Consider the following 25,719-nt stretch of genomic DNA (forward strand, 5'->3'; position numbering starts at 1 on the left):
AAAGGGGACTCAAGTGCAATTATGAAAAGTAAAAAACACAAATGCAGTAAAAACAAGTGTTTGTGCAAAAATCAGTCAAGGGATTCATAAAATAAGAAGAGGTGCAACACCACATACTTAAAATGTGAGGGAAAGAGATGTTAAAGAATGGGTTCATATTTAAGTGACAAGTAAACTTAATATAGACTGCTGAATGCAGAAAATGTTATACACAAGCTGAATGGTAAGCACAAATCAAAAACCAGTAATAGATACGCAAACACAAAGAAAAAGGAATCCAAGTATGTCACTAAAGGAAGTCAACACACCATGAAAGCACGAGAAGAAAGGATCAGAGAAAATCTATGGAAACGACCACAAAACAAGTAACAAAGTAGAAGTACACACCTATCGATGTAGACAATGTTGGGGTTTGAAGCTGATGGCCAAGAAAGAATTCATGAGGTGTGTTTGGTGCAAAAAGTTGGTTTATTAAAGCCCAGGGGTGGGACCCACGGGCAGATAGCTCCACCGGGGTTGTGACGGGTGACTGACTACCTTCAGGTTGGGAGGGGATCAGGGACAGCACAAACCTCCAAGGTATTTTGGAAACAAGGTTTCCAGGACCCTGAGGGGACTAGCTACTGTTAGGAAAAGATCATTTATTACTGTTTAGTAAACCTTGGTCATGAGACCCTAGAGATGTACATCAGTGAGCCATGTGCTTGGGGAATGATTGCTAACATATATTTGGCAGAGATAAAGAAAGTTTTCAAAATAATTTTTATATGTTAAAGTAGACTTACAGGATCCTGGAGGTCAGGATAATGTTAAGCTTAGATTGCCTTTTGCCCTTTAGCAAAGTGTCACTGTCGAGGCAGCAGAGGGAGGTCACTCTGCCTGTGTCGAAGATGGTCAATGGACTGTAGGCAGTAAGGACATTTCATTTTTCATTTGCCTCTGTTTCCCACATCACCTATCAATAATTACTTTGATTTTTTTTTTTTTTTTTTTTTTTTTTTTTTTGGAGAATGTGTGTATGTGTGCGCAAGTATAGAACGAGCAGAGAGAAAGAAAGATCTCAAACAGGCTTGCCCGATGCAGAGCTCGATCTCACGACTACAAGATCATGGACATGAGCTGAACTCAAGAATTGGACACTTAACGGACTGAACCACCCAGGTGTCCCCATAATTACTCTGAATGTGAACGGACTAAACACTCCGATCAAAAGAAACAGGGTGACAGAATGAGTAAAAAAAAAAAAATAAGACCCATCGACATGCTGCCTGCAAGAGACTCATTTCAGACAGAAAGACACCTGCAGACTGAAAGCAAGAGGAATGGAGAAACACCTGTCGTGCAAACAGATGGTGAAAGGAAGCTGGGGCAGCAATCCTTACATCGGATAAAACAGATTTTAGAGTGGACTCTAACAAGAGAGAAAGAAGGGCACCATATGATATTAAAGGGGACAATCTAACAAGATGTCAAAATTGTCAATATTTATGCACCCGACATGGTAGCACCCAAATACATAAAATAGTTAATAGCAAATATAAAGGATCTACTCGACAATCATACAATAACAATGGATGAACAGATCATCAAAAGAGAAAATCAACAAGCAAAAGTGGCTTTGAAATGACACACTGGGCCAGAAGGATTTAACAGATATTACCCAGAACATTCCATCCTAAAACAGCAGAATACACATTATTTCCAAGCGCACATTGAGCATTCTCCAGAATCACATATTAGGTCACAAAACAAGTCTCAGCAAGTTAACAACAAAAAATCATGCACTACAATCAAGTGGGATACATTCCGGGAAGCAAGGGTGGCTCAATATTTGCAAGTAATCAGTGTGATGCATCACATCAGCAAGAGAAAGGATAAAACATGTGGCCATTTCAACAGATGCAGAAAAAGCATTCGACAAAGCACAACACACATTCATGATAAAACCCTCGGCAAAGCAGGTTGAGAGGGAACATACCTAACATAATAAAGGCCTTATATGAGAAACCCACAGCTAGTATCATAGTCAATGGTGAAAAATTCAGCGCTTTTCCCTTAAGGTCAGAAGGAAGACAGAGATGTACACTCTCACCACTTTATTCAACACAGTACTGTAAGGCCTGGCCTTAACAGCAATCAGACGACAAAAAGAAATAAAAGACATCCAAATTGGTAAGGGAGAAGTAAACTCACTATTTATGGAGGACATGTGACCATACAGCGAACCCTAAAGACTCCACCAAAAAACCAGAACTGATACATGAATTCAGCAAAGCCACAGGATACAAAATCAGCACACAGAAATCTACTGCATTCCTATATACTAATAATAAAGCAACAGGAACTGAAATTAAGAAAACTATTCCATTTACAACTGCACAAAAAACAATAAAATATCCAAGACAAAACTTACCTGAAGAGTTGAAAAACCCACACTTGGAAAACTATAAATACGGATAAAAAAAAATTCAAGGCGATGCAAAGAAACAGAAAGACATTCCATGCTCATGGGTTGGAAAAAGAAATAGTGTTAAAATGTCTATACCACCCCAAACTATCTCCAGATGGAATACAACCCCTGTTCAAATGCCGACAGCATTTTTCAGAGAACTGGAACAAACAATACTAAACCGTGTATAGAACCACAAAAGACCTTGACTAGTCAAAGGAACCTTGAAAAAGGAAACTGGAGGCATCGCCATCGCAGACTTCAAGTCATATTGCAAAAGCAGGCGCAATTGCAACATTACGGTACTGGCATAAAAATAAGTGGGAGACACTTCTCCAAAGACACAACGAATGCTCAACATCATCACTCACCACCAGGGACCATAACGAGGTACCACCTCACCCCTGTCAGAGTAGCCGGACCCCAAAGAAAGAAATAACAGGTGCCGGCGAGCATGTGGAGGAAAATGAGCCTTTGCGCGCTTTTGGGGGGAACGTAAACTGGGGTGGCCACTGCGGAAGGCAGTGTGGAGGTTCCCTAAAAGACTAAAGATAGAAATAACCTATGATCCAGTCATTCCACTACTGGAGATTTACAAGAGAAAAAACCGAAAACGCTCATTTGAAAAGACCCGCGAGCCCGTGTGTTTACTTCATTTACAACAGCCAAGAAAGGAAAGCAGCCTAAATGTGCACTGATAAACAATGAAGATGTGCTATACATTCAATGGGATGTTACTCAGCGATGAAGAATGAGATCTTGCCATTTGCAAGAACGCGGAGGGACCCAGAAGGCATTATGCTCAATGAAACAAGTCAGAGAAAGACAAAGGACGTATTTTCACTTACACGTGGAATCTAAAAAACAAAAGAAGCGGAAACAGGGGTGCCTTGGCAGCTCAGGTGGTTGAGTGCCCGACTCTTGATTTCGGCTCAGGTCATGATCTCATGGTTCATGAGGTCCAGCCCCGTGTCAGGATCGGCTCTGCCGGAGCCTCTTTGGGATTCTCTCCCCGTCCACCCCCCGGCCCCTCCACTGCTCGCATGGGCTCTTTCTCTCTCAAAATAAGTAAATAAACATTAAAAAAAGAAAAAAAAAAAGCAGAAACGCAGCCATAAATACAGAGAACTGATGCTTGCCGTGAGGGGGGAGGGGTGAGGATGAACAAAACGGGTGACGACGAGTGGGAGGTCAAGGCTTCCGGTTATGCAATGAACAAGTCACAAGCATGGAAGGAACAGCATGGGGAACAGTCAATACTGTGACTGCACTGCAGGTGACAGACGGTAGCTGCACTTACGGGGAAAAGAAAAGAACCTGCATAAAAATAACCAGAATGTTCACAGAGTTGGGGGACTGTTTTGTATTCTACACAGGCGTATTTTCTTGTGCTCCGTTTTAACGAGCTTTGCAAATACTGCATTTTTCGCACAAACTGAAGGTCTCCGCGCTGCGCTGAGCCGCATCTGCTCGCTTCCTGTCTCTGCGCCACATCGTGGTAATTCTCGCCATGTTTGAGACGGTTTCCTTGTATTTATTATGCTCATCTGTGATCGGTGATCGCTGAGGCTACTACTGTAACGTTTTGGGGAAACGTGAACACACCCACACAAGACGGTGAACTTAATCGATGAAGGTGTGTGTTCTGACTGCTCTACCCGCCATTCCCTGGTCTCTCTCCCTCTCCTCGGGCCTCTCTATCCCAACACACACCAGTATTGAAATTAGGCCAAACATTAACCCTACAACGGCCTCTGAGTCTTCAAGTGAAAAGTCACACATCTCTCACAAAGAAGCTCAAAACAATTAGGGGTGCCTGGGTGGCTTGGTTGGTTGAGCGTCTGACTCTTGATTTCTGCTCGGGTCATGATTTCAGTCCACGAGATGGAGCCCTACACGGCCTCTGACAGTGCAGACTCTGCTTGGGATTCTCGCCTTCTCTGCCCTCCCCTGCTTGTGCGTTCGTTCTCTTTTTTTTCTCTCTCTCTCAAAATAAAATAAAGCTAGAAATGATTAACTTACTGAGGAAGGTATGTTGAGAGCTGGGAGAAGCCAAGCCCAGCCCTTGCACCGGTTGGCCACGCTGTGAATGCAAAGGACAAGTTCTCGAAGGAGATGAAAAGTGCTGGTCCAGGGAACACACAAGTAAGAAATGAAATCACCTTACTACTGATACAGAGACAAGTTTGAGGGGTCTGGATGGAAGATCAAACCAGTCCTAACATTCCCTTAAGCCGTAGTCTCACCCAGGGCAAGGCACGATCTCTCTTCAATTCTAGGAATGCTGACAGGCGAGGGGAAGCTGCAGGAGCTTGAAGCAGGCAGAGCTTTGAAAAGTCGTCTCCAAACACGGCAGAGCAAGGGGAAGGAGCGAGTTACCCAGATAAATATTAGGTATTAACCAGGAAGTTATTAACGTTGGCTACACTAAATGAAAGATGATCAATGTAGACGAAATGGCCATGGAGGGAAGAAGACACCACCTAGGACTTACCATAGCTAGACAGGAGTCAACGCCTGGTTTTAAAGCTTTGAAGGACAGGGTGACTTTTGCCAGGGGCTAATGCAGCTGGTGACTTTGGGTTGAAGCCAATGCTCACTGACCATTCCAAAACGCCCAGCACCCTTCAGAACTATGCTAAATCCGTTCTGCCTGTGCTCTGGAAATGAAACAACAGAGCCTGGATGACAGCACTTCTGTTTACAACATGGCTTACTGAACATTTTTTTAAGTTTATTTATTTATTTTGAGAGAGACAGAAATGAAGAGAGAGCACAAGCAGAGGAGGGGCATAGAGAGAAAGAGAGAGAGAATCCCAAGCAGGCTCCGCAATGTTAGCACAGAGCCCGACGTGAGGCTCGAACTCATCAACTTCAAGATCATGACCTGAGCTAAAACCAAGAGTCAGTCGCTCAACTGACTGAGCCACCCAGGTGCCCCGTAGTTTCCTGAATATTTTAAGCCCACTGCTGAGCCCCACTGCTCAAGACAACTCCTCTCAAAATATGACTGCTCATTGACAATGCACTGGTCACCCAAGAGCTCCGATGGAAATGGATAACGGCATTATTATTGTTCTCATGCCTGTTAAGACAACACCCATGCTGTAGCCCATGGCTCAAGGAGTCATTTCAACTGTCAAGTCTTATTATTTAAGAAATACATTCCATGAGGCTATCACTGCCATTCCTCTGATGGATCTGGGCAAAGTAAATTGAAAACCTTCTGGAAAGGATTCTCCATTCCAGATACTATTAAGAACACTCATGATTTGTGGGAAGGAGTCAAAATATCGACATTCACAGGATAACAAGAGTTGGGAGAAGTTGGTTCCAGCCCTCGTGGATGACTGTGAGGGGCTCACGACCTCAGTGGAGGGAGTCACTGCAGATGAGGTGGCAACAGCGAGAGGACCAGAATCAGAAGTGGGGCCTTGAGATGGGACTGAATGGCTGCAATCTCAGGATAAAACTTGAACGGATGAGGAGTTGCTGCTTCCCATGGGTTCCTGAGATGGAATCTATTCCTGCTGAGATGCTGTGAAGATTGTTGAAATGACAAGAGGATTCAGGATATGACACAAACTCAGTTGTAAAGCAGCAGCAGGTTTGAGGGCATTGACTTCAATTTTGAAAGTTCTACTGTGGGTCATATGCTATCAAACAGCATCACCTGCTACAGAGAAATCATTCGTGAAAGGAAGGGTCAGTCGCTGTGGCAAACTTCATTAGCTATCTTATTTCAGAAATTGCCACAGCCATCCCTTCGGCAACCGCCACCCTGATCCGTCAGCAGCCATCACCATGGAGACAGGACCCTCCACCAGCAAAGATTAGGACTCCCTGAAAGCTCAGGTGGTTGGCATTTTTTAGCAATAAAGTGTTTTTAACTAAGACATGTACGCTGTTTTTTTAGACATAATGCTTCTGCACACTTAATAGACTTCAGTGTAGAGTAAACATAACTGTTACATGCACTGGGAAACCAAGAAGTTCACCTGACTCGCTTTATTTCAATATTCACTTTACGGCCATGATCTGGAACCATACACACGGTATCTCTAAGGTATTGCTTATAGAAGGAAAACTGGAAAATCAACAAATACAGGGAGTTACACAACACATTCTTAAACAACCAATAAGTTAAAGAAAAAATACCCTGAGACAGGGGAGCCTACAGGCAGAACATACTGAAAACTACAGGCTCCCACAAATCGCATTAAGAGTGATGTGTACACAGTAAACACGTACATTGAAAACAAAGAAAGGCCACAAAGCCCAATGGGTAACCTATCACTACACATTCAGGAAACAGAAAAGTGGGATCCACCCAAAACAAAGCTAGCAGGATAAAGGAAATGATAAAAATTAGATCACGGCTAAGACTTCTTCACACAGACTGCTGGACGTGACGGACCTTTAGACGGACAAGAAAAAAGGGAGGCTCAAGGAAATGCAGAGATGGAGGGGGTGCCTTAGCACCAACAGTACCAGAATCAGAAAGATCAGGGAATAAGAATGCCAGGGAGTACCGGACAATCACATGCCAAACTGGACAACCTAGAAGAAATGGACGAATTCCTAAAGCCACACCCCCCCAGACTGAAGTGTGAAGCAACAGAAAAATCTGAGAAAATCAGTAACTACTGAGGACACGGTCAGTCGTTTACCAAAAAAAATTAAAAAATAATAAAATAAAAACCAAAAGACTCCCAATGAAGAGAATCCCAGTACAGTATTTCTTCGCGGTGAACTCCACCAAACTCTGAATGACAAGGGAACACTAATTCTTATCAAAACTTTCCAAAAAACTGCGGTGAATGGTCTAATCTTTCTTTCAACAAAACAGAAAAAAATGCCCGCAGATGTTTTGTTAATTAGTACACACGCACACATGTATTCCTCTGTAAAAAACACACTCAGGTATTCACGTAAAAAGCCAACTTGCATCAGGATCCGGAAAACTACGTTTTTTAAGTTATTATGAGCATTAATTAATAATTAAGAAAGGCTGTCCCCATTCACGTAAATCCTCCAAGTTTCTTACCTTAAAATACTGTTTTACTTTTTCTTGCAAGAACCCTGGGTTCTCCCGGAGGCACTGCCTGAATCGAGCCACCTGACTTCCCAGCTTCAGGAGCTCCACTGGGTCCCCGTCGTGGTTCCAGCAGGGAGCAATGTACTGCAACCGAGAATTTCAAAGCCACAGCGCGCCTCACTCCGTGAGCTCTGCGCTTGCTCAGTCAACAGCAAACGGGACATTTTGCTAAAACACCAGTTTCTGTGTCTAAAAATACCACAGATGACAGTCCAACGCAAAGATTAAGTCATTCTTTGGTCAGGAAAATTTCAGATCCGTTTTTTTCTTAATAAAGAACGGGTCTTGAAATAATTTTTAGAAACATAATTACCAACAATCAACAGTTATAAACCTCTATCCGTAAGTATTCTGTGTCAACTTATCTTGCCTTACAACATAAGATATCAAAAAGCCAATTACACTGGTAAAAAGACACCGCATATCATAAAAGTAAGTTAAAAGTAAACATATCCGATCCAAAATGGCACAGCTTTCAAGGTTCAGATGAGAGGCACTGTGAATATCTGTATCCTCGGCCGTCAAATACCCATTGGTCATGAAAGTTAAAGCGGAACAAAACCCACAAACAGACCACGAGAGGAAGGAGGCAGATGAGAAATTACACACAGACGTCAGGGTGAGTCCAAAGCTGACAGACTGATGCTTCATTTGTATTTCGATTTTATGTAGAAGAGCCTCTATTTGATCATCTTCAAATCCTTTCCTAAAAAACAGAGAACGGAGAGGATGATTTGCAATGAGGCACTAAACAACCGTAAGTGGACGAATACGCGTTTTAGGAGGAAAAAAGCCCGGCGATGCGGCTGGGGTGGGGAGGGGGGGTCCCGCGTGGAAAGCACGAGGGATGGAGAAGGTCGGCCCAGCGGCGGCCGGCAGCCACACGCACTGGAGTACTTCCTCGATGGTCCCGTCGATGATGTCCCGGACGGCCTGGACGTCCTGCTCGGCGACCCCCTGCAGGCCCACGCTGAAGTAGGCCTCCCTCGTGGAGCCGTTGTACCTACGACACAAAGGCAGACCGTGCGGCAGCCCGCGGACACCTTCCGCGCGCGGTGTGCTGGAAGATCACGCGCTCTCGACCGCACAGCCACGGACGCTCGAGGCTCCCGCATCCTCCAAGAAAAAGCCAGTGACGGCGGTGCTCTCGGACAGTTGGTCCGCACACACACGTGCTCGCTGTCACACGCGTGTCCACTTACCATTTCTAAAAACCAATACAATCTGAACTTTATAGAGTTATGGCAAAATTAAATCTAAAAACAGGACTGCTGCGCTTTTACAAAATTTTAAGATTTGAAAGAGTATTCAACAACCTGGCTTTTCAAATGGGCAGCAGTATGCCATCCTGAGATCTTGAACAAGCGATCTTTCTTTTCTCTTTTTCCAAACGTCCCCTCCAGGAGACGGAATTATCTGTACTGGACCCACAATCTAAGGCACAGTTCTGTGCTTGGGGCGGGAGCGGAACCGTCCTGCGACTGTGAGGTGTCAGGCATCCTACATCCTTAACCCCACCCACCAGGTGCCGACACCCCTCCCTAGTCGTGTAGACCAAAAACGTGTCCAGACACCGTCAAATGTCAAAACTGGCCCCTACTGCGACTACTGACCCGATCGTGAAACTTACCCGACATCAGGAGAGAAGTCTGTGCCAAGCCCAGATTCAATTAATGCTTTGTAGAAGGGGGAGTTAGGTCCACTGATCAAGAGTGACGACAGAAGGTTTAACGTGAAGGCTTCAAACGTATCAGTGATGCTTAATGCAAAGGGCAGGGGAGAAAAAGGGAAACCGCTGGCCCTCATTAATGTTTTCAAAATCATTAAAATCACCAATAAATCGACTTTCATTTCCAAAGCTGACCTAGTACGAATTCTTACATTTTAACCTCTATTTTTAACTTACATGGATAAGAGAGAATAATTATTCTTTGGTTTGCAAAGTTCTAGTAAACCGCATTATTTTGGGGTCCGAAAACATGAAGCTGATTTAGCCGCGTATCGAATGCTATCATACTGCAGTGTGCCAAGCACTCCGACCTGTATCATCCCAATTACAACTGCACTGTCTACACCTCGACAGGAGCAGCACGGCGGAGGACCCCTTCCTGCCCGCGTGCCCCACATGTCCACGTCTCCACAACTACAGAATTGTGTGTGTCGTACGTTTTTGTCAAGCCAGCGTTCGCTGTGCTCCTCTCCCGCTCAATGGCACCGGGGATCCCACCCCACAAATGTTAACTGCTGTCCGAGCCACCTTTCTCCACAGAAATAAGCTTTACAATGCAGCGAGAAGAGAAGTTACATTTTTCTGGATAGCTAGTGAAAGTGATTTCCCCCAAACCATCCCAGATGCTGCTAAAGCCCTCCCTGACATCCACCGGCCGCTGGACTTGGAAATCCCAACCACCGACCCATTTACACTTGGAGAACTCACCTCCAAAGCTGCTAACCTGCACTTTCCCCAGTTCACAGTGGACACTTACTCTGGTAAGAGGAAGCCGACCCCGACGGTTGTCTGTTTAGAGGAATCTGCAGCCAGTGCGTCTGGGCCACATGTTATCTGGAACTCCCTCTGTAAAGCGACACGATGCTTTAAGTAGGGACAGAGTAGGAAAGACTAGGTTTAATCTAGTAAGTTCCCTGTGTGTGTATAACGTGGCCCAGGAGATGCTTTTCACTAAATTAACTTTCTTTTCAGACACATAACTGTTCCTTAGGCTCAAGAAGCTCTTACGTTCAAGGCAGAGCTCTCAACATTTGAAAATCCTGTGATTAGTATGCAGTTTGGCTCTCCATTTCAATGTACTGAGTGTCTATTCTCTGGATGGGGCACTTACTGGCTTATCCCAAGGCTTCTGAGTGGGCACTGCAGTATTTGGCTTAATTTTCTCAAATTTACTCAGTGCTTCTTCGTGAATTTGTCTCAGATGCTGTTCTAACGGGAAATTGCCATAAGTGAAGAACCTGAAATGTTGAGAGAATATATCAGTCTAGCTCAGTTTACACGATTGGGAATCTACACAGATGTCTTTCCGTATAAAATGGAAGGTACACAGAGTAGGAAAACCCTCAGCTCACCTCATCCCACAGACACAACCAGATCCAGTCCCATCTAGGTAAATAACCCAGGAAACCACGCGCACACTGCCAGAACAAACGCCACAACTAAACACAGAGAAGAGTACACACTGAAGAGGGAAGGAGGGGCAGAGTCGCTGTGGGAGCTAAATGGACCAGCAGACCGTCTGCTGGAGGAAGGGCCCACGGGCGGGGAGAGGGGACAGAAACAGACTGTCACTCCGGGGAGAGCACATGGAAAGATGAATCCCTGTAATATTTGGCTTTGAAAGTGAGAGGGGCCAGATCTCACGAGTTCTTACAACTAGCGAGACCTAAAGCTGGAACTTTAAAAATTGGCAGGCTCTTTCTGGGAGAACCTGGAGGTGATAGGAAGCGGAGTCCCTGCCCCTGAAGAGAGGGCGTAACAAACAGCCAGTGGAGATAATGCAAAGAAGCAGCAGCTTGAAAAACAGAGGGGCACGCAGGAGGGTGTCAGAGCATGTCCCGAGGGACAGAAATGACGGGAGACTCCCCCAGGAGCAAAGACCTGCTTACACTGTGCCCCCCGATGCCCCCCCGCCCACCTCAGCCCCAGTGCTGGGGATCCCCTCCCACAGGAGCCCAGGGCACACCTTCCCAACACCGGTCTCCTAAATGCATGCTTTACAGGGGTGGCAGCCACAGCAGCCGATCACCTCCAGCGGAGGACACACACCTTGGTAAGACTGCATGCCCCGCGCACGCGCACTTTGCAGATCTCCCCAACTGACCCCGGTCTCCCGCACGGCAGCACATCCCCTCTGGCAGAGGACCAGTGTCGCCTTGTTAAAAGTGTGCACCTGCCCACTACTTTCAAGAGCGGGGGACACAGCTGACTTTCACACAGAACGGATACTGAGAGCGAGACAATGAGGACACACAGGAATGTGTCCCAACTGAAAGAATGAGACAAAATGACAGCAAGAAACCTAAGCAAAATGGAGAAAAGCACGTGACTGCTAGAGAATTGAAGGTAATGGCCATAAAGACACTCCCTGGACTTGAGAAAGGAGAGGAAGACCTCAGTGAGGCCCCAGCACAGATCGGAAAGGACCAATCAGAGATGAAGAGCACAACAGGTGAAACTGAAATATTCTAGGTGGAAGAAATAGCAGACTGGAGGAAGCAGAAGAAGGAATCAGCAACCTGGAGGACAGAGCAATGGAACGTCATCAATCAATCTGAGCGGGTGAGAGAAAAGAATTCTGTAAACGACAACAGACTTAGGGAACTCAGTGACATCATCAACTGTAGTTAACATCTGCATTTTAAGGATTCCAGAGGAAGAAGAGAGAAAAGGGGGCATAAAGGTTATCTGAAGAAATAACAACTGAAAACTTCCTTAATCTGGGGGAAGAAATCCAGATCAAGGAGGCCCAGAGAGCCCCGAACATAATCAACCCAAGGAGGTCCACACCAGGACACCTAGTAATTAAAATAGAAAAAAAAAGTGATAAAGAGGAAATTTTAAAAGTCACGAAATAAAGTTACATACAAAGGAAACCCCGTTAGGCCATTAGTGGATTTTTCAGCAGAAACTTTGCAGGCCTGAAGGGAGGTTCATGATGTATTCACAGTGCTGAAAGGAGAAAATCTGCAGCCAATGATACTCTGTCCAGAAAGGCTATCATTCATAACAGAATGAGAGATAAAGAGTTTCTCAGATAAACAAAAATTAAAGAAGTTCATGACTACTAAACTAACCCTACAAGATGTTAAAGGGGACTCTGAGTGGAAAGGAAAGACCATTAATGACAGTAAGAAAATTAAGAAACACAACAGCAGTAAAAACAAGTATATCTGTAAAAATCAGTCAAGGGACTCACAACATAAAAGGATGTAACATATGACACGATATATCCAAAATATGGGGGAGGGATAAAAAATGGGTTCAAACTTAAGCAACCATCAACTTAATATAGACTGCTATGTGCTAAAGAGGACATATACAAACCTAATGGTAACTGTTTATCAAAATCCAGTAACAGATGTGAAAAGAACAAACAAAAAAGAATCCAAGTATATCACTAAAGAAAACCAACTTAGAGTGAGAGAAGAACTAGAAAAATAATCATAAAACAAGTAACAAACTGGCAGTAAGTACATACCTATCAATAATTGAATATACATAACCAAATACTCCAATCGAAAGATACAGGGTGATGGAATGCATAAAAAACCAAAAACCATCTATATGCTGCCTACATGAGACTCATTTCAGACTTAAGGACACCTGCAGACTGAAAGTGAGGGGAAGGAGAACATCTATCATACAAATGGAAGTGAAAAGAAAGCCATGGTAGCAATACTTACATTGGATGAAATAAACTTGAAAACAAAGTCTGTAACAAGAAACAAAGAAGGGCACTATATAATCATAAAGGGAACAACCCAACAAGAAGACAGAACAATTATAGGGGCACCTGGGTGGCTCAGTCAGTTAAGTGTCTGACTTTGGTTCAGATCATGAACTTACGGTTCATGGGTTCGAGCCCCACATCGGGCTCTGTGCTGATAGCTCAGAGCCTAAAGCCTGCTTCCAATTCTGTGTCTCCCTCTCTCTGTGTCCCTCCCCCACTTGCAGTCTTTCTAAAATAAATGTTAAAAAAAAATTTTTTTAAAGAAGATATAACAACTATAATATTAATGCACTCAACACAGAAGCACCCAATACATAAAGCAGCTAATAACAAACATAATGGAAGTAATCGATAGTAACACAGTAATAGTAGGGAACTTTAACACCCCACTTACATCAATGGACAAATCATCTAAACAGAAAATCAAAAAGAAACTGTGGTTTTGGATATTATGCTGGACCAGATGGATATAACATATATTCAGAACATTCCATCCTAAAACAGCAGGATACACATTATTTTCAAGTGCACATGGAATATTCTCCAGAATAGATCACATATTATGGCACAAAACAAGTCTCAACAAACTCAAAAAGACTGAAGTCATACCATACATCTTTTCTGACCATAACACTATGAAACTAGAAATCAATCACAAGAAAAAAACCAGAAAGAGCACAAATATATGGATGCTAAATAATGTGCTACTAAAAAATGAATGAGTCAACCAAGAAATCAAAGAGGATATCAAAAAAGACAGGGAAACAAATGAAAATGAAAACACAATGGTCCAATCCTTTGGTTGGTATAAACCAAAAGCAGTTCTAAGAGGGAAGTCTATAGCAATACAGGCCTACCTCAAGAAGCAAGAAAAACCTCAAACAGACAACCTAACCTTACACCTGAAGGAGCTAGAAAAATAACAAAGAAAACGCCAAACCAGCAGATTAAAGGAAATAATAGATTAGAGCAGAAATAAATGATACACAAAACTAAAAAAATAGAATACATCAATGGAACCAAGGGCTGGTTCTTTCAAAAGATCAACAAAACTGATAAACCTTTAGATGGACTCATCAAAAAAGGGAGGACTCAAACAAAATCAGAAACGAGACAGAAGTAACAACCAGCACCATAGAAATTCAAAGGATTATAAGAGAACATTATGAAAAACTATATGCCAACAAATTGGACAACCTAGAAAAAATGGATAAATTCCTGGAAACATATAAACTACCAAAAACAGAACAGAAAATTTGAACACACCAATAACCAGGAAAGAAACTGAGTCAGTAACTGAAAACCCCCTATAAACAAAAGTCTGAGACCAGATGGCATCATAAGCGAATTCTACCAAACATTTAAAGCAGAGTTAATAAATATTCTTCTCAAACTTTTCCCAAAAATAGATGAAGAAGGAAAACTTCCAAATTCATTCTATGAGGCCAGCATTACCCAATACTAAAACCAGAAAAAAATATCACACACACAAAAAGAGAACTACAGCCATTACCTCTGATGTACACAGACACAAAAATGCTTAACAAAGTATTAGCAATCCAAATCTAACAACGTGTTTAAAAAATTCTTCCCCGTGATCAAGTGGGATTTATTCTCAGGATGCAAAGACGGTTCAATATTCACAAATCAATCACTGTGCTACATCACACACCAGTAAGAGAAACGATAAAAGGGGCACCTGGGTGGCTCAGTCAGTTAAACGTCTGACTCTCGGTTTCAGCTCAGGTCGTGATCTCATGGTTCATGAGGTCAAGCCCCGCAGCAGGCTCCACGCTGCCAGTGTGGAGCCTGCTTGGGATTCTCCCTCTCAGCCCCTCCCCCACTCACGCATGTGCTCACTCTCTCTCACTTTCAAAATAAACTTAAAAAAAAAAAAAGATTAAAAACCATAAGATCATCCGACAAAGAACAACATCCATTAATGATAAAAACCCTCGACAGAACAGGTTTCAGGGAAACCCCTCAACATAACAGAGGCCATATATGAAAAACCACCAGCTAACGTCATACTGAATGAGCTTTTTCCCCAAAGTCAGGATGAGAATGTCCACCCTGGTCACCACACATTTATTCAACACGGCACTGGAAGTCCAAGCCACAGCACTCAGACAAGCAAAAGGGATAAAAGGCGTCCAAACTGCTAAGGAAGAACCAAAACTTTCAGTGTTTGCAGATGACACATTATGCAATACAAGACCCTAAAGACCCCACCAAAACCTGCGAGAACTGATACGTGAATTCAGCAAAATTACAGGACACAAAATCAACATACAGAAGTCTGTTGCGTTTCTACACGCTAATAACGAAATAGCAGAAAAAGAAATTTTGTTTAAGAAAATCCCATTTACAATTGCACCAAAAATAATAAAATACCTAGGAAAAAACTTAACCAAGGAGTGGAAGATATGTACTCCAAAGACAATATAAAAAACTGATGAAACAAATTGAAGACGACACAAACAAATGGAAAGACAGCCCATGCTCAGGGATTGGAAGAACACTGTTAAGATGTCCACACCACTCAAAGCCATTACAGATTTAATGCAATCCCTATCAAAACACCAATATTTTTCAGAGAACTACAATAATCCTAAAATTTGTATTGAACCACAAAAGAACCCCATACATTATCCAGTAATAACACTATTGAGTATTTCCCCCAAAATACAAAAACAGATTCAAAGGGATATAGGTAGGTACCCCTGTGTTTATTGCAGCATAATTTATGGAAGTCCCAAAGTGTCCACCGACAGATGGATAAGGAAAACGCAGTGTGCATATTAATACACACATATACACAGAATGGAATGATAAGAAAGAATGACATTTCGCCATTTGCAACGACACGGATGGAGCTAGAGAAGATAATGCGAAGGAAAATACCCCAGTCAGAGAAAGACAAACACCATGTGACTTCATTCATTTGTAGAACTTAAGAAAGAAAACAAATGAACAAAGGGGAAAAAAAAAAAAGGAGACAAACCAAAACAACGGTCTTTATTTTTTTTTAGTTTTAAGTTTCTTTTGAGAGAGGGAGAGGGAAAGGGTGAGCTCGCTTGCATGTGAGCAGGGAAGGGGCAGAGAGAGAGAAAGAGAGAGAATCCCAAACAGACCTCACACAGTCAGCAAAGAGCCCAACGTGGGGCTCGAATGCACAAACCACAAGATCACGACCTGAGCCAAAATCAAGAGTCCGGCACTTAACCGACTGAGCCCCCCAGGCACCCCCAAACCAGAACAAGTCTTAACGGCAGAAAAGGAACAGACGGTAGCCAGAGGGGAGGTGGCTGGGCGTGAAAGGGGTGACAGGAGCCCCGATGGGCACCGACTGATGTGTGGAACTGCCTGAAACTCCTACGAGACGTTGACCAGAGTAGAACTAAAATGAAATGTAAAAATGGAAGTTATGCACCGAGAGCGACTAATGACGAATGTGTCCCATACTGAGATGAAGTCTGTATAAAAACACATTTCTTTCACTTACTTTATAACTACAAAGACCAAGTACAGGCTTTTGATCTTGTTATTAGATACGTGGCTCAAACACAACATAAATCATGCAGAAAGATGTAGTTAAATGAAAACCTGCCAAAAGTTTATTTTAAACATACTATATAAAGGTGTTCCAACAACGAAGTAAGTTGCACGCTAAAACGTTTCACGGCCTTAGCTACAGGAATGCAGTCCTCCGTCACGCTGACAACTGAAGAAGTTCACAAAGTTTAGACCGAGCCTACAAATTCCAGATTACATGTTTTTAAGACACCACATTCATCCAGGGGGCAAAGGGCACAAAGACAGAGTTGATCTGTTTTTTTTTTTTTTTTTAGTACATTGTTCTCCAAGCGAAGATTCACGGATACGGAAATCAGAGTGGTGGCTGCCAGAAGGAGGGGGTGGGCGAAACGGGTCAAAGGGGTCCAAAGTTGCAGTTGTAAGGCGAGTGAGTCCCCGGGATATAAAGGACAGCATGGTGACCACAGGTCACCATGGCGGACTGCGTGTGACCCGCGTGACCCAAACCGCCTTGCTGCACACCTAAACTTAACGCAATGCCATCTGTCAGCTATATCCCAATGAGATAAATAAATCGGATTTTGAGAACTAATATCTGAAAGATCCTTTGGAACTCTCCACTCGTGGTTTCCAGAGTGACAACCAGTAAGCAGCAGCAACCTTGGCGTCCATGGAGACCCCGGGCCCTAAAGGCCATGGCTGCCTCCATGCAGCCGCAGGGCTCCTTACACGAAGAACTGACCACAGATCTGGAGCAGGATGCGCCTGGATCAGGGCAGGGGGACAGAAGCTAGTACTGAAGACCAAAGAAGCCGTAAGAAAGAGAAGACAATTAAATGACTTTCCTCGGGCCACAGTTGAAACAATTTGAGCATAAGGGGAAAAAAAAAAGACAACAGATCTCATTTGATGATATAATCTCAACTATACACATATACAAAAATATTTCTATGAGGTCATCGTGGTATTACAACAAAACAGGCCAACATTTATAAAAACAAAGCCTCTTCCGTCATCCCTGGAGGAGCTACGTCACCATCTCCCCCTAGAACAGCCGAGGAAGCAGCAGGCACCCGCCCTTGCCCTCAGACTGTACTTCAGGGTGACCCGGCGGCCCCTACTGAGGAGGGAAGTGCCTCCTCACGAGGTCCAGCTGCTAAACGTAAAAGAAATTAGAGAGTTCTTCGGAAAACTTTGCCAACTCTACGAAAGGAAGTGCTCCAGGCAATAAACATGGGTCAGTCCATAAGTAAATAAACGCACAGACAAGGAACAGAATATTCACAGGATCCCACAACACCAACCCGCCAGATGTGTCTACACGGAGAAAACCAGCTGTACAAAATACGCGGGCCTTGTCTGGGCCGGACGACCATTCTGGCAACCACCTGAAAATCCGGAAGGAAGTACTCGGTGCTTTCAGGCAAGCATCAGCTAATGTGGATTCGGTACTTCAGCAGGGCACATCCTTGTGCTCCAGGGACACAAACTTAACTATTAAAAGTAAACCACCAGGACCCCTGGGTGGCTCAGTCGGTTAAAGCGTCCGATTTCAGCTCAGGCCATGATCTCACGGTTGGTGGGACTGAGCCCCGCGTCGGGGTCTGCACTGACAGCACGGAGCCTGCTTGGGAGTCTCCCTCTCTCTCTGCCCCTCCCCTGCTTTCACGCTCTTTCCCAAAAATTAAAAAAACACAAAACTTTAAAAAAAGATAACGATAAAAAGTTCTTGCCACAGACTTTCAGAATGAGCGTCCATGTACATGAGTGGGGCAATCCATTAAGAATCATCTAACCTTACAGAGTTCTTGAGCAAACAGTTCTTGGCCACACGTGAGAGAAGCCGTGTCCTTTACTGTACGCAAACAACTCTGAATCAACCCACCATTAACTCAGCTTTAAAACTGAAACATTACCTAGCATTACTAGGGTGATAATGGGTGGCGTGGAACTGTTTAAGCTGCTCCCACGTGAGGTCTGGGATGCACAACGGATGGCCCCCGGAGATGACCGAGTACGTGTGGTCAGGCAGGAGTCGGTTCTGAAGGTGCTGCGAGAATATCCTCTCGTTATCTGTCTTCAAATGAAAAAAATTATACACAGAAGTGTAAAATAACGCACACTGTTACATTACAACACAGCAAATTACTAACCCTCTGGGCGATACACCTGTAACACCTGGTGATTCAAACTGTGACGACGGAAACAAGGCCGTGGGTGCAGACACTGTCTAACAAAGTCCACCCAGGGTTTCTGCACAGGACCCAGGGATGACGTGTCTCAGAAAAGAAAACTCACTCTGCAGTGTGCACGGCCCACAGCAAGTGCACAGCGGAGCCCCAGGCAGCGGTGTGCACAACAGTGCTCAAGAGTCCCTGCCGCGAGCTACAGTGGGGGGGGGGGGGGGGGGGGGGGGGGTCTGTGGGCTTCCGGAGCAAAGGCTGTCACTCTAACTTGAATTTCCAGAAGGTGCTGGAAGGCACGGGGCCCGAACCAAGTATTAATGGCTAAGGAAGCAGCACGGGGCAGGAAAGCAGCCCGCGTCAGGGCAGAACTCCGAAGTGCTGGAAGGCTGTGAGGACGGGGCCCGGAGAGAGGCTCTCACGCCACCTGGTCTCCAGAGCCTCATATCCTAAAACTCAGGGAGGCCCCCAAAAAGCTTTCCATGAGGTGGGTTTCCTGATTACATAGGAGTGTGTGTACACATAGTCTTTCTGTTACAAATTAAAGCTGAGACCTCTTAAAAAAGTTACCTGTTCACTCATGATCTTAACCCATCACTACACGTCAGCAAACGTTTTTTAACAAAGCAGAAATATCACTGAGAAGAATAGCACTGTTTCTGCACATTCTGCAAATAAATCTTCTTAATGTCTGGCTTAACAGGAGACCGCTGGATTTTCCCATCTGCTTCCGGATCCGATAAATGCTATCACACAACACGTAACACAGGCTCGGGAACTGCACTTGGGCAAGAAGGAGCAAAAATGGCCATGTCCTAGCACTGCCGCGCGCACTTTTATCTCCCAGACTCCCGCAGACCAGATGCCAGGGCCCGAGACCGCAGTGGTGGCACTCGCTGGTCTGGAACACCGGGTCCTAGAAAATCGGGAGCTTGGCCATCTCGTCTTAAGGGCGGTGCTCACTGCACAGTCCCCTGGCTAGTTCAACAGGGCCCGTGCCGTAAGCACATTAAATGACATGAGAGAATGTCGACTCTCCCCCAGACCCTTTTATGTTCCGATATTTTAGACGGAAATATCATTTCTACACAATTTTACAAAAGGAAAAAACTCACAAATGCTCCCTTCATCTCATTAAAGACGACTCCTCTGAAGGTCAGGGGTGTCTGGGGGTCCCTCGGATTCTCATGTTCCAGTCGCCATCCTTCCTGCCTAAATAACAATCAATGATTACACAGTGACAGGGACTCTTAACACTGAAGTCCAAATCCATCTGTCCTCACTCACCAGAAATCTAGTTCCCGCAAGCAGGGAAAAAAGGTTGCATCCAAGTACACAGACAGGAGATTCTGGAAGTCCTTGGGATTTTGTGTGGAGAACGGGTACAGAGTATAATCGCTAGCTGGGTATAAATGAAAAGATTTTAAAACTCGCCAGATGCCCGGGGCATTGGCCACTTGCAGCCTCCCCCCCCCCCCGCCCCCCGCCAACAGGGACCCCTCGCTGCCCAGGGCGCAGAGGCCACACCTCACGCGCCTAGAAAGACGACCTCATCCACAGAGAGCCGATGCCAAGTGCGTTCGCCGCAGCCCTCAGCGCACTTCCGTGCACACCATCAGTCTATTGGCTGCCCTGTTTCCAAGCCCCGCCACCAGGGCATTAACGTGACGCTACAGATGTCAAATTTTGTAGCAAACTTCCCAGAAACATCTCAGCTGCCCCTCCCCTAAGACTCCAGTTTGTATGAACCGACCCCCAGGCGGCTTTCCTGGAAGACTAAACTTCCAGCAGGCTAGGGAATGGCAAATCCGTGCCGGTCCACAGCTGCCGGCTCCCCTCTCGCCAGCGATGATCCCGGTGGGTGCGGCAGCCAGGCCCAGCGCGGCCCCGGTCCCAGACGCCAGCTGACCTGTGAAGGCGTTCATGAAAGTGGACAGGGACCTATTCAGCATCTTGAAGAAGGGGTCTCTGCACGGGTACTTCTGAGAGCCGCACAGGACCGTGTGCTCCAGGACGTGCGGGACGCCGGTGCTGTCCAGGGGGGTGGTGCGGAACTGCACGCTGCGGCAAAGACCAGACGGCAGGCGGGAAGGTCAGGCGGGTGGTACGGCACACTTTCCAAACCTGTGACACCCGCGGCCACCAGATCTGGTCACCGTAACATCGTAAGCCTTCGCGAAAACAGTCTCGACCACAGCGTACGAAATCGCTAATTCAGGCTGCAAACTTGTACCAGCTGTGGCTCTAGACACAAATCCACTCACCTTCTCCTCATGTTTTCAGGATGCAGCCAACAAAACTAAAACATTCGTGAACCGGGACCTTTAACCACGTAACGGAGGGCAGACGTTCTCGGTGGAGACGCTCGAGAACGTGCTCCCGAGATGCACCACACACCTGAACAAGTTGTTTGTGTCTTCCCGGGCCAAGTGCAAGTATTTGGCTCCTGTGCTGTCATGGCTAAGCTTCACCGCGGTCAGGGACAGTTCAGGGATGTCCGTTACCTGAATGAATAAATACGCAAACAGCTAGACTCAGATGGAAAAGCGCTCAGGGCAGTTACGTTCACTGCACTGCGGGGCCTGGCCTGACTGCCTTTAATCAGGCAGCACCAGGAGGCTGGAATAACGGTGGGGCTGGGGGCACATCAGAAACCACCTCGTTCAGACCCTAAACCTTACGAACAAGCCAAGGGCTGACAATCCTATGCATCTCTTCTTTCTGAACGCTTACTGTTTGTGAGACATTTTCCCAAGAGTTTACGGGTCATCCTGTGAGAGAGGGATCTTCAGCCCCATCTACAGACGAAAACATTGAGGCACAGCGCTGTGGCCATAGAGCGGTAGTCCAACTCCATCCATCACACCAGGCCGCCCTGGAGGAGTCCTACTCCCACTGGCAATGCCCACTGTGTGGCTTCCTTTTACACACACCAGCTCGGGAAAGCGTACAATGGCCCTGCTGGGAGCTCAGTGCTGGAGCGCCCTCGGCCTGGGACAGAACTTTGCTGTGTCTGGTTCACAGAGTTCTAAGGACCAGTTACCTGCTCCTAGCGGGAGGGACTCACTTTCTAAAACCTAAAGAGGCATTGGGTTGGAGGGGTTGGGATCAGGGAAGGGCGGGGGAACTGCACTTATCGAAGCATCGGGAAATCCCTTCGCTGGCAAACTCCACTCAGTCGAGCCCACAGTGATTTGGGCGAGCCAGGGCCTGGGACAGAGACCCCAAGGGTGTGTGGGTGGCACAGCAAGGCGGGCCCGCGCACCTGGCTGACGGTGAAGCCGTGGATCCGCTCCCCCACCTCGTGCTGCAAGGCGCGCTCCCAGGCTGCGGTGCCCCTCCTCCTCCGGGCTCCCAGGCTGGCACTGCCCCGTGGAAGGAAAGCAATCGAGGTTAGACGCTTCTGCAGGACGCTGTGTGGCTAACGTAATTCTGCAACATCATGAGGGCATTTGTATGGACAAAGACATTTCAAAGAAAAAGTAAGCCTTACATTTTCCAAACATCTCAGAAAACGAACTTCTGCAGTTTTTAGTAAAGTTGTTTCAGTTTGAAGACCTTTGTCTCAACTCAGCTGAAGCTTCACTATATCAAGCTAATAAATGCATGTTGCAAGCCTTTTATACGTCAACGCTCGTAAGTAACTGTAACATGATTACGATACCAATTTCCCTCACCTGCACCAAAAACCATTCTCACATGACACGACATTTCCCATGTAGGTACACGATGTGGCCTCAAACTCCTATTACACATCTACTGAACTGGTAAAAAGCAAGAAGTCTCGCTTCACGGGGAGCTCCTACACTGCAATTAGGTGTGCAAATGGGAACAATCCTGGAATAACATTTGGCATCATTTAAATGAGAATCACTGGGGCGCCTGGGTGGTTCCGTCGGTTGAGCATCTGACTTGACGTGCGCTCAGGTCATGGTCTCACGTTGGTGGGATGGTCGGGCTCTTCGCTGACTGCGCACAGCCTGCTCGGGACTCTCCCTCTCCCTCTCTCCGCCCCTCCCCTGCTCTCTGTCTCAAAATAAATAAATAATCTTTCAAAATAACGCACTTGGAAAAAAAAAAACCAAGAACTGATGGTGGCCAGAGGGGAGGGGGTGGGGGTGAGTGAAACAAAACAGCGGCTGCCATGTAGCTACTGTGTGACTGGAACTTAATTTTGTATATGCACACACACACGTAGACGTATCAAGAGGAGCAGGAACAGACCAGAGAGCAATCGCACCTAAGAGGGCGGGAGAGTCAGTCGTTTGGAGGCGATCTGGGTAACGGTGACACGACCGCACCGTATGCTTGCTTTATAGAGTTTTCTACGTTAGCATTGTCTGACACAAGTTATTTCCTTTGAGATACGCGCAGAAAAGGAAAACAACAACAACAACGCTGAGTCGGTCGCCATCAGGCAACACCACCAAGATGAGCCGTCACCTTCCTGACTCAGCCGATTCCACGATCACAGAAGAGGATTTGCAGGTGTTCTTTACCATCAAGAGCACAGCCACAAAGAGCAAATGCTGGCGCCGGGCACGCAGAAGCAGCCCAGCACCTCGGGCTCTCCCGCCCGTACCCTCTGGTCACCGGCGACTCATGTGAGGCCCCTGCCGCCATATGCACACGAGGCACCAGGACACCCCCATGCTTCTAAACCGCACCATCCTTCACACAGGGTTCTGCGAATCAGCAGGGATCTCATCTACACCCTCCTGGCGCACCACCATCACTCAAGGTTGGAGTGGATCTTTTCTCCATGAACCGAGTCCATTTCTGGCAGCTACCGCTGTATTAAGAACACCGCAGCTCAGGGGCACCTGGGTGACTCAAGCGGTTAATTAAGCATCTGACTTCGGCTCAGGTCATGGTCTCACGGGTTCGTGAGTTCCAGCCCCGCGTCGGGCTCTGTGCCGACAGCTCGGAGCCTGGAGCCTGCTTCGGATTCTGTGTCTCCTTCTCTCTCTGCCCCTCCCCTGCTCACACTGTGTCTCTCAATAGCAAATAAACGTTAAAAAAAATTAAAAAGAAAAAAAAAAAAAAAGAACACCGCAGCTTAAATAAGAACTCCATGTGGAAGCCTCAGGTGTCTCGAGGGCTCCCTGCCCACAACAACTGGTGACATGGGGGCAGCCAGGTTAATGAGAACCGCAAGCCGACAATTACTTTAATCACGCCTATTAAAATCCACATCAATGCCCATTTTCACTTCAAAAGCCCCGACATCCGCACACAGGGCCACCCACTCTGGGATCGCCTAAGGTCCCAGGGGTAAGGCCTCCTTGGGCCAGGACCCGCTTTGCCCAGACTTCAGGCTGCAGTTCCCAACCCTGGCAACTGGACAGGAACCTGCTAGGGAGAAGCGATGGGAGGATGCCTGTGCCGTCCCTCATCCAGGCTCTGCAAGACTCTTGGGTCGGGCTTCGGGATCCCGGGGCTATGGGCCTCAGAGCAGGGCTCCGGGCTCCCCGGGAGAAAGGTCTCCGGGTCCGGGCTCCCCGAGAGTGGGGTCTCAGGGTCGGTCACCGGGTTCCCCGGGACAAAGGTCTCCCGGGCTCCCGGCTCCCCGGGCGATGGGCCTCAGGGTCGGGCTCCGGGCTCCCCAGGTGAAGGGTCTCCGGGTCCGGGCTTCCCGGACGAAGGGTTTCGGGTCGGGCTCCCTGACGATAGGCCCTGGGGTCAAGGCTCCCCAAGGGGAAGGGTCTCGGTCGGGGCCCGGGCTCCCAGAGCAGGGAGCGGTGGTGCGGCCCTTCAGGGTCCGGACGACACCACAGAGCCTCCCGGAGTCTCCCCGCTGTCGGGACCGCCCCTTCCTCCCTCTCTCCCACCCGCCTGCTCTCACCCGCCCCTCAGCCGCTCCAGCAAGCTGCGCGTCCGCACGCCGCCGCGCCACATGGCTTGTGACTAGCACACGGGGCCGAACGCAGCTTGATTTATCCCGACGCAGGGCGCGGGGGCGAGACGCACCCGCCGCGACTGCCATTGGTCAACGGGCACGGCGACGTTCTCTCCAATAGGCTGCCGAGGAAAGGGGCGGGCTCCTGATTCGGCGGGGCGGGACTCGAGGGCGGTGGGCACGGAGTGGGCCAAGGCGGTAGGGGGCGGAACGTCGCGGGCGTCGGAGCGTCGGAGCGCGGCGGGGGCGGGGCCCGCGTGAGGAGTCCTGGGCGGAAGAGGGGTGGAGTCCGGTGGGAGGGAGGGCGGCAGCTGGGCGCGGAGTCCGGGACTTGAGGAGGAGCGTGCAGGGTAGGGGGCGGGGACTGTGCCGGGGAGGGGCGGGGGCTGGGCCGGGAGGAGCGGGGAACCGTTCCGGGGGGGGCGGGGGGTGGGGCGGGGGGGGCGGGGGCTGGGGCGGGGGGGGGGCCGGGAGGGGCGGGCGTACACTGCAAAGTCGGGGGGCGGGCCTTGCAGGGGAGGGGCGGGCTCACGCCGGCCGGGTGAGAGGCCGGTTCCTCACGCCTCCGTGTGGGCGTCGTCTCCTGGAGAAGGTTGTGCGCCTGCGCTGTGGGCGCTCACAGGTCTAACTGGAGCAGTTAAGTGAGAGTAGGGCCTCCAGGCGCCTTAACCCCCTTGCTACCTGGCTTTGTGGAAAGGGCCCGAGGCCTGCGCAAGAAGATTTCCAGGGCCGGGGTACCATGACATCATCGTCCTCAAGACTGGTCTGGTACAGGATGTCCCCAGGGAACCCCAGGACCACCGTACCCCCCCCCCAACAAAGCGCCTGCAAGGGTGCTTAGACTCACCGCTTTCCCTACCTGCATTTCGTGTCTGGGAAGACTCCACACTTATTTATTTTATTTTTTTTTAAATTATTTTAGAAAGAGAGCAAGCGGGGGAGAGGGAGACAGAGAAAATCCCCAGCAGGCTCCATGCTGTCAGCGCAGAGCCTCACACGGGACTCGATCCCACAACTCTGGTGGGATCACGACCTGAGCTGGAATCAAGAGTCTGACCCTCACCTGACTGAGCCACCCAGACGCCCCAAGA

The 25,719-nt window shown here is 47.3% G+C and overlaps 1 protein-coding gene across 3 annotated transcripts in view; it reads right to left on the minus strand.

Moving 5' to 3' along the window:
- Positions 1-24,687, minus strand: part of PITRM1 (pitrilysin metallopeptidase 1) — a 41,653-nt gene extending 16,966 nt beyond the window's left edge. The window contains exons 1-13 of one of the 3 annotated variants that reach the window (XM_049624473.1): positions 24,575-24,687; positions 21,995-22,094; positions 21,127-21,233; positions 20,639-20,790; positions 20,017-20,131; positions 19,845-19,941; positions 18,463-18,623; positions 10,388-10,514; positions 10,034-10,122; positions 9,178-9,306; positions 8,437-8,550; positions 8,157-8,253; positions 7,497-7,631 (exon numbers count right to left, since the gene is read on the minus strand). In XM_049624473.1, the coding sequence (XP_049480430.1) occupies positions 7,497-7,631; positions 8,157-8,253; positions 8,437-8,550; positions 9,178-9,306; positions 10,034-10,122; positions 10,388-10,514; positions 18,463-18,623; positions 19,845-19,941; positions 20,017-20,131; positions 20,639-20,790; positions 21,127-21,233; positions 21,995-22,094; positions 24,575-24,627 (1,476 nt within the window). In that variant the 5' untranslated portion in view covers positions 24,628-24,687. Of the gene's footprint in view, positions 1-7,496; positions 7,632-8,156; positions 8,254-8,436; positions 8,551-9,177; positions 9,307-10,033; positions 10,123-10,387; positions 10,515-18,462; positions 18,624-19,844; positions 19,942-20,016; positions 20,132-20,638; positions 20,791-21,126; positions 21,234-21,994; positions 22,095-24,574 lie in introns of those variants that run through there. The other 2 variants (XM_049624480.1, XM_049624487.1) reach the window with 2 other exon arrangements.
- Positions 24,688-25,719: the final 1,032 nt, after the last annotated feature.

This window comes from Panthera uncia, chromosome B4, assembly GCF_023721935.1.
Source record: "Panthera uncia isolate 11264 chromosome B4, Puncia_PCG_1.0, whole genome shotgun sequence".
Taxonomy (NCBI): Eukaryota; Metazoa; Chordata; class Mammalia; order Carnivora; family Felidae; genus Panthera; species Panthera uncia.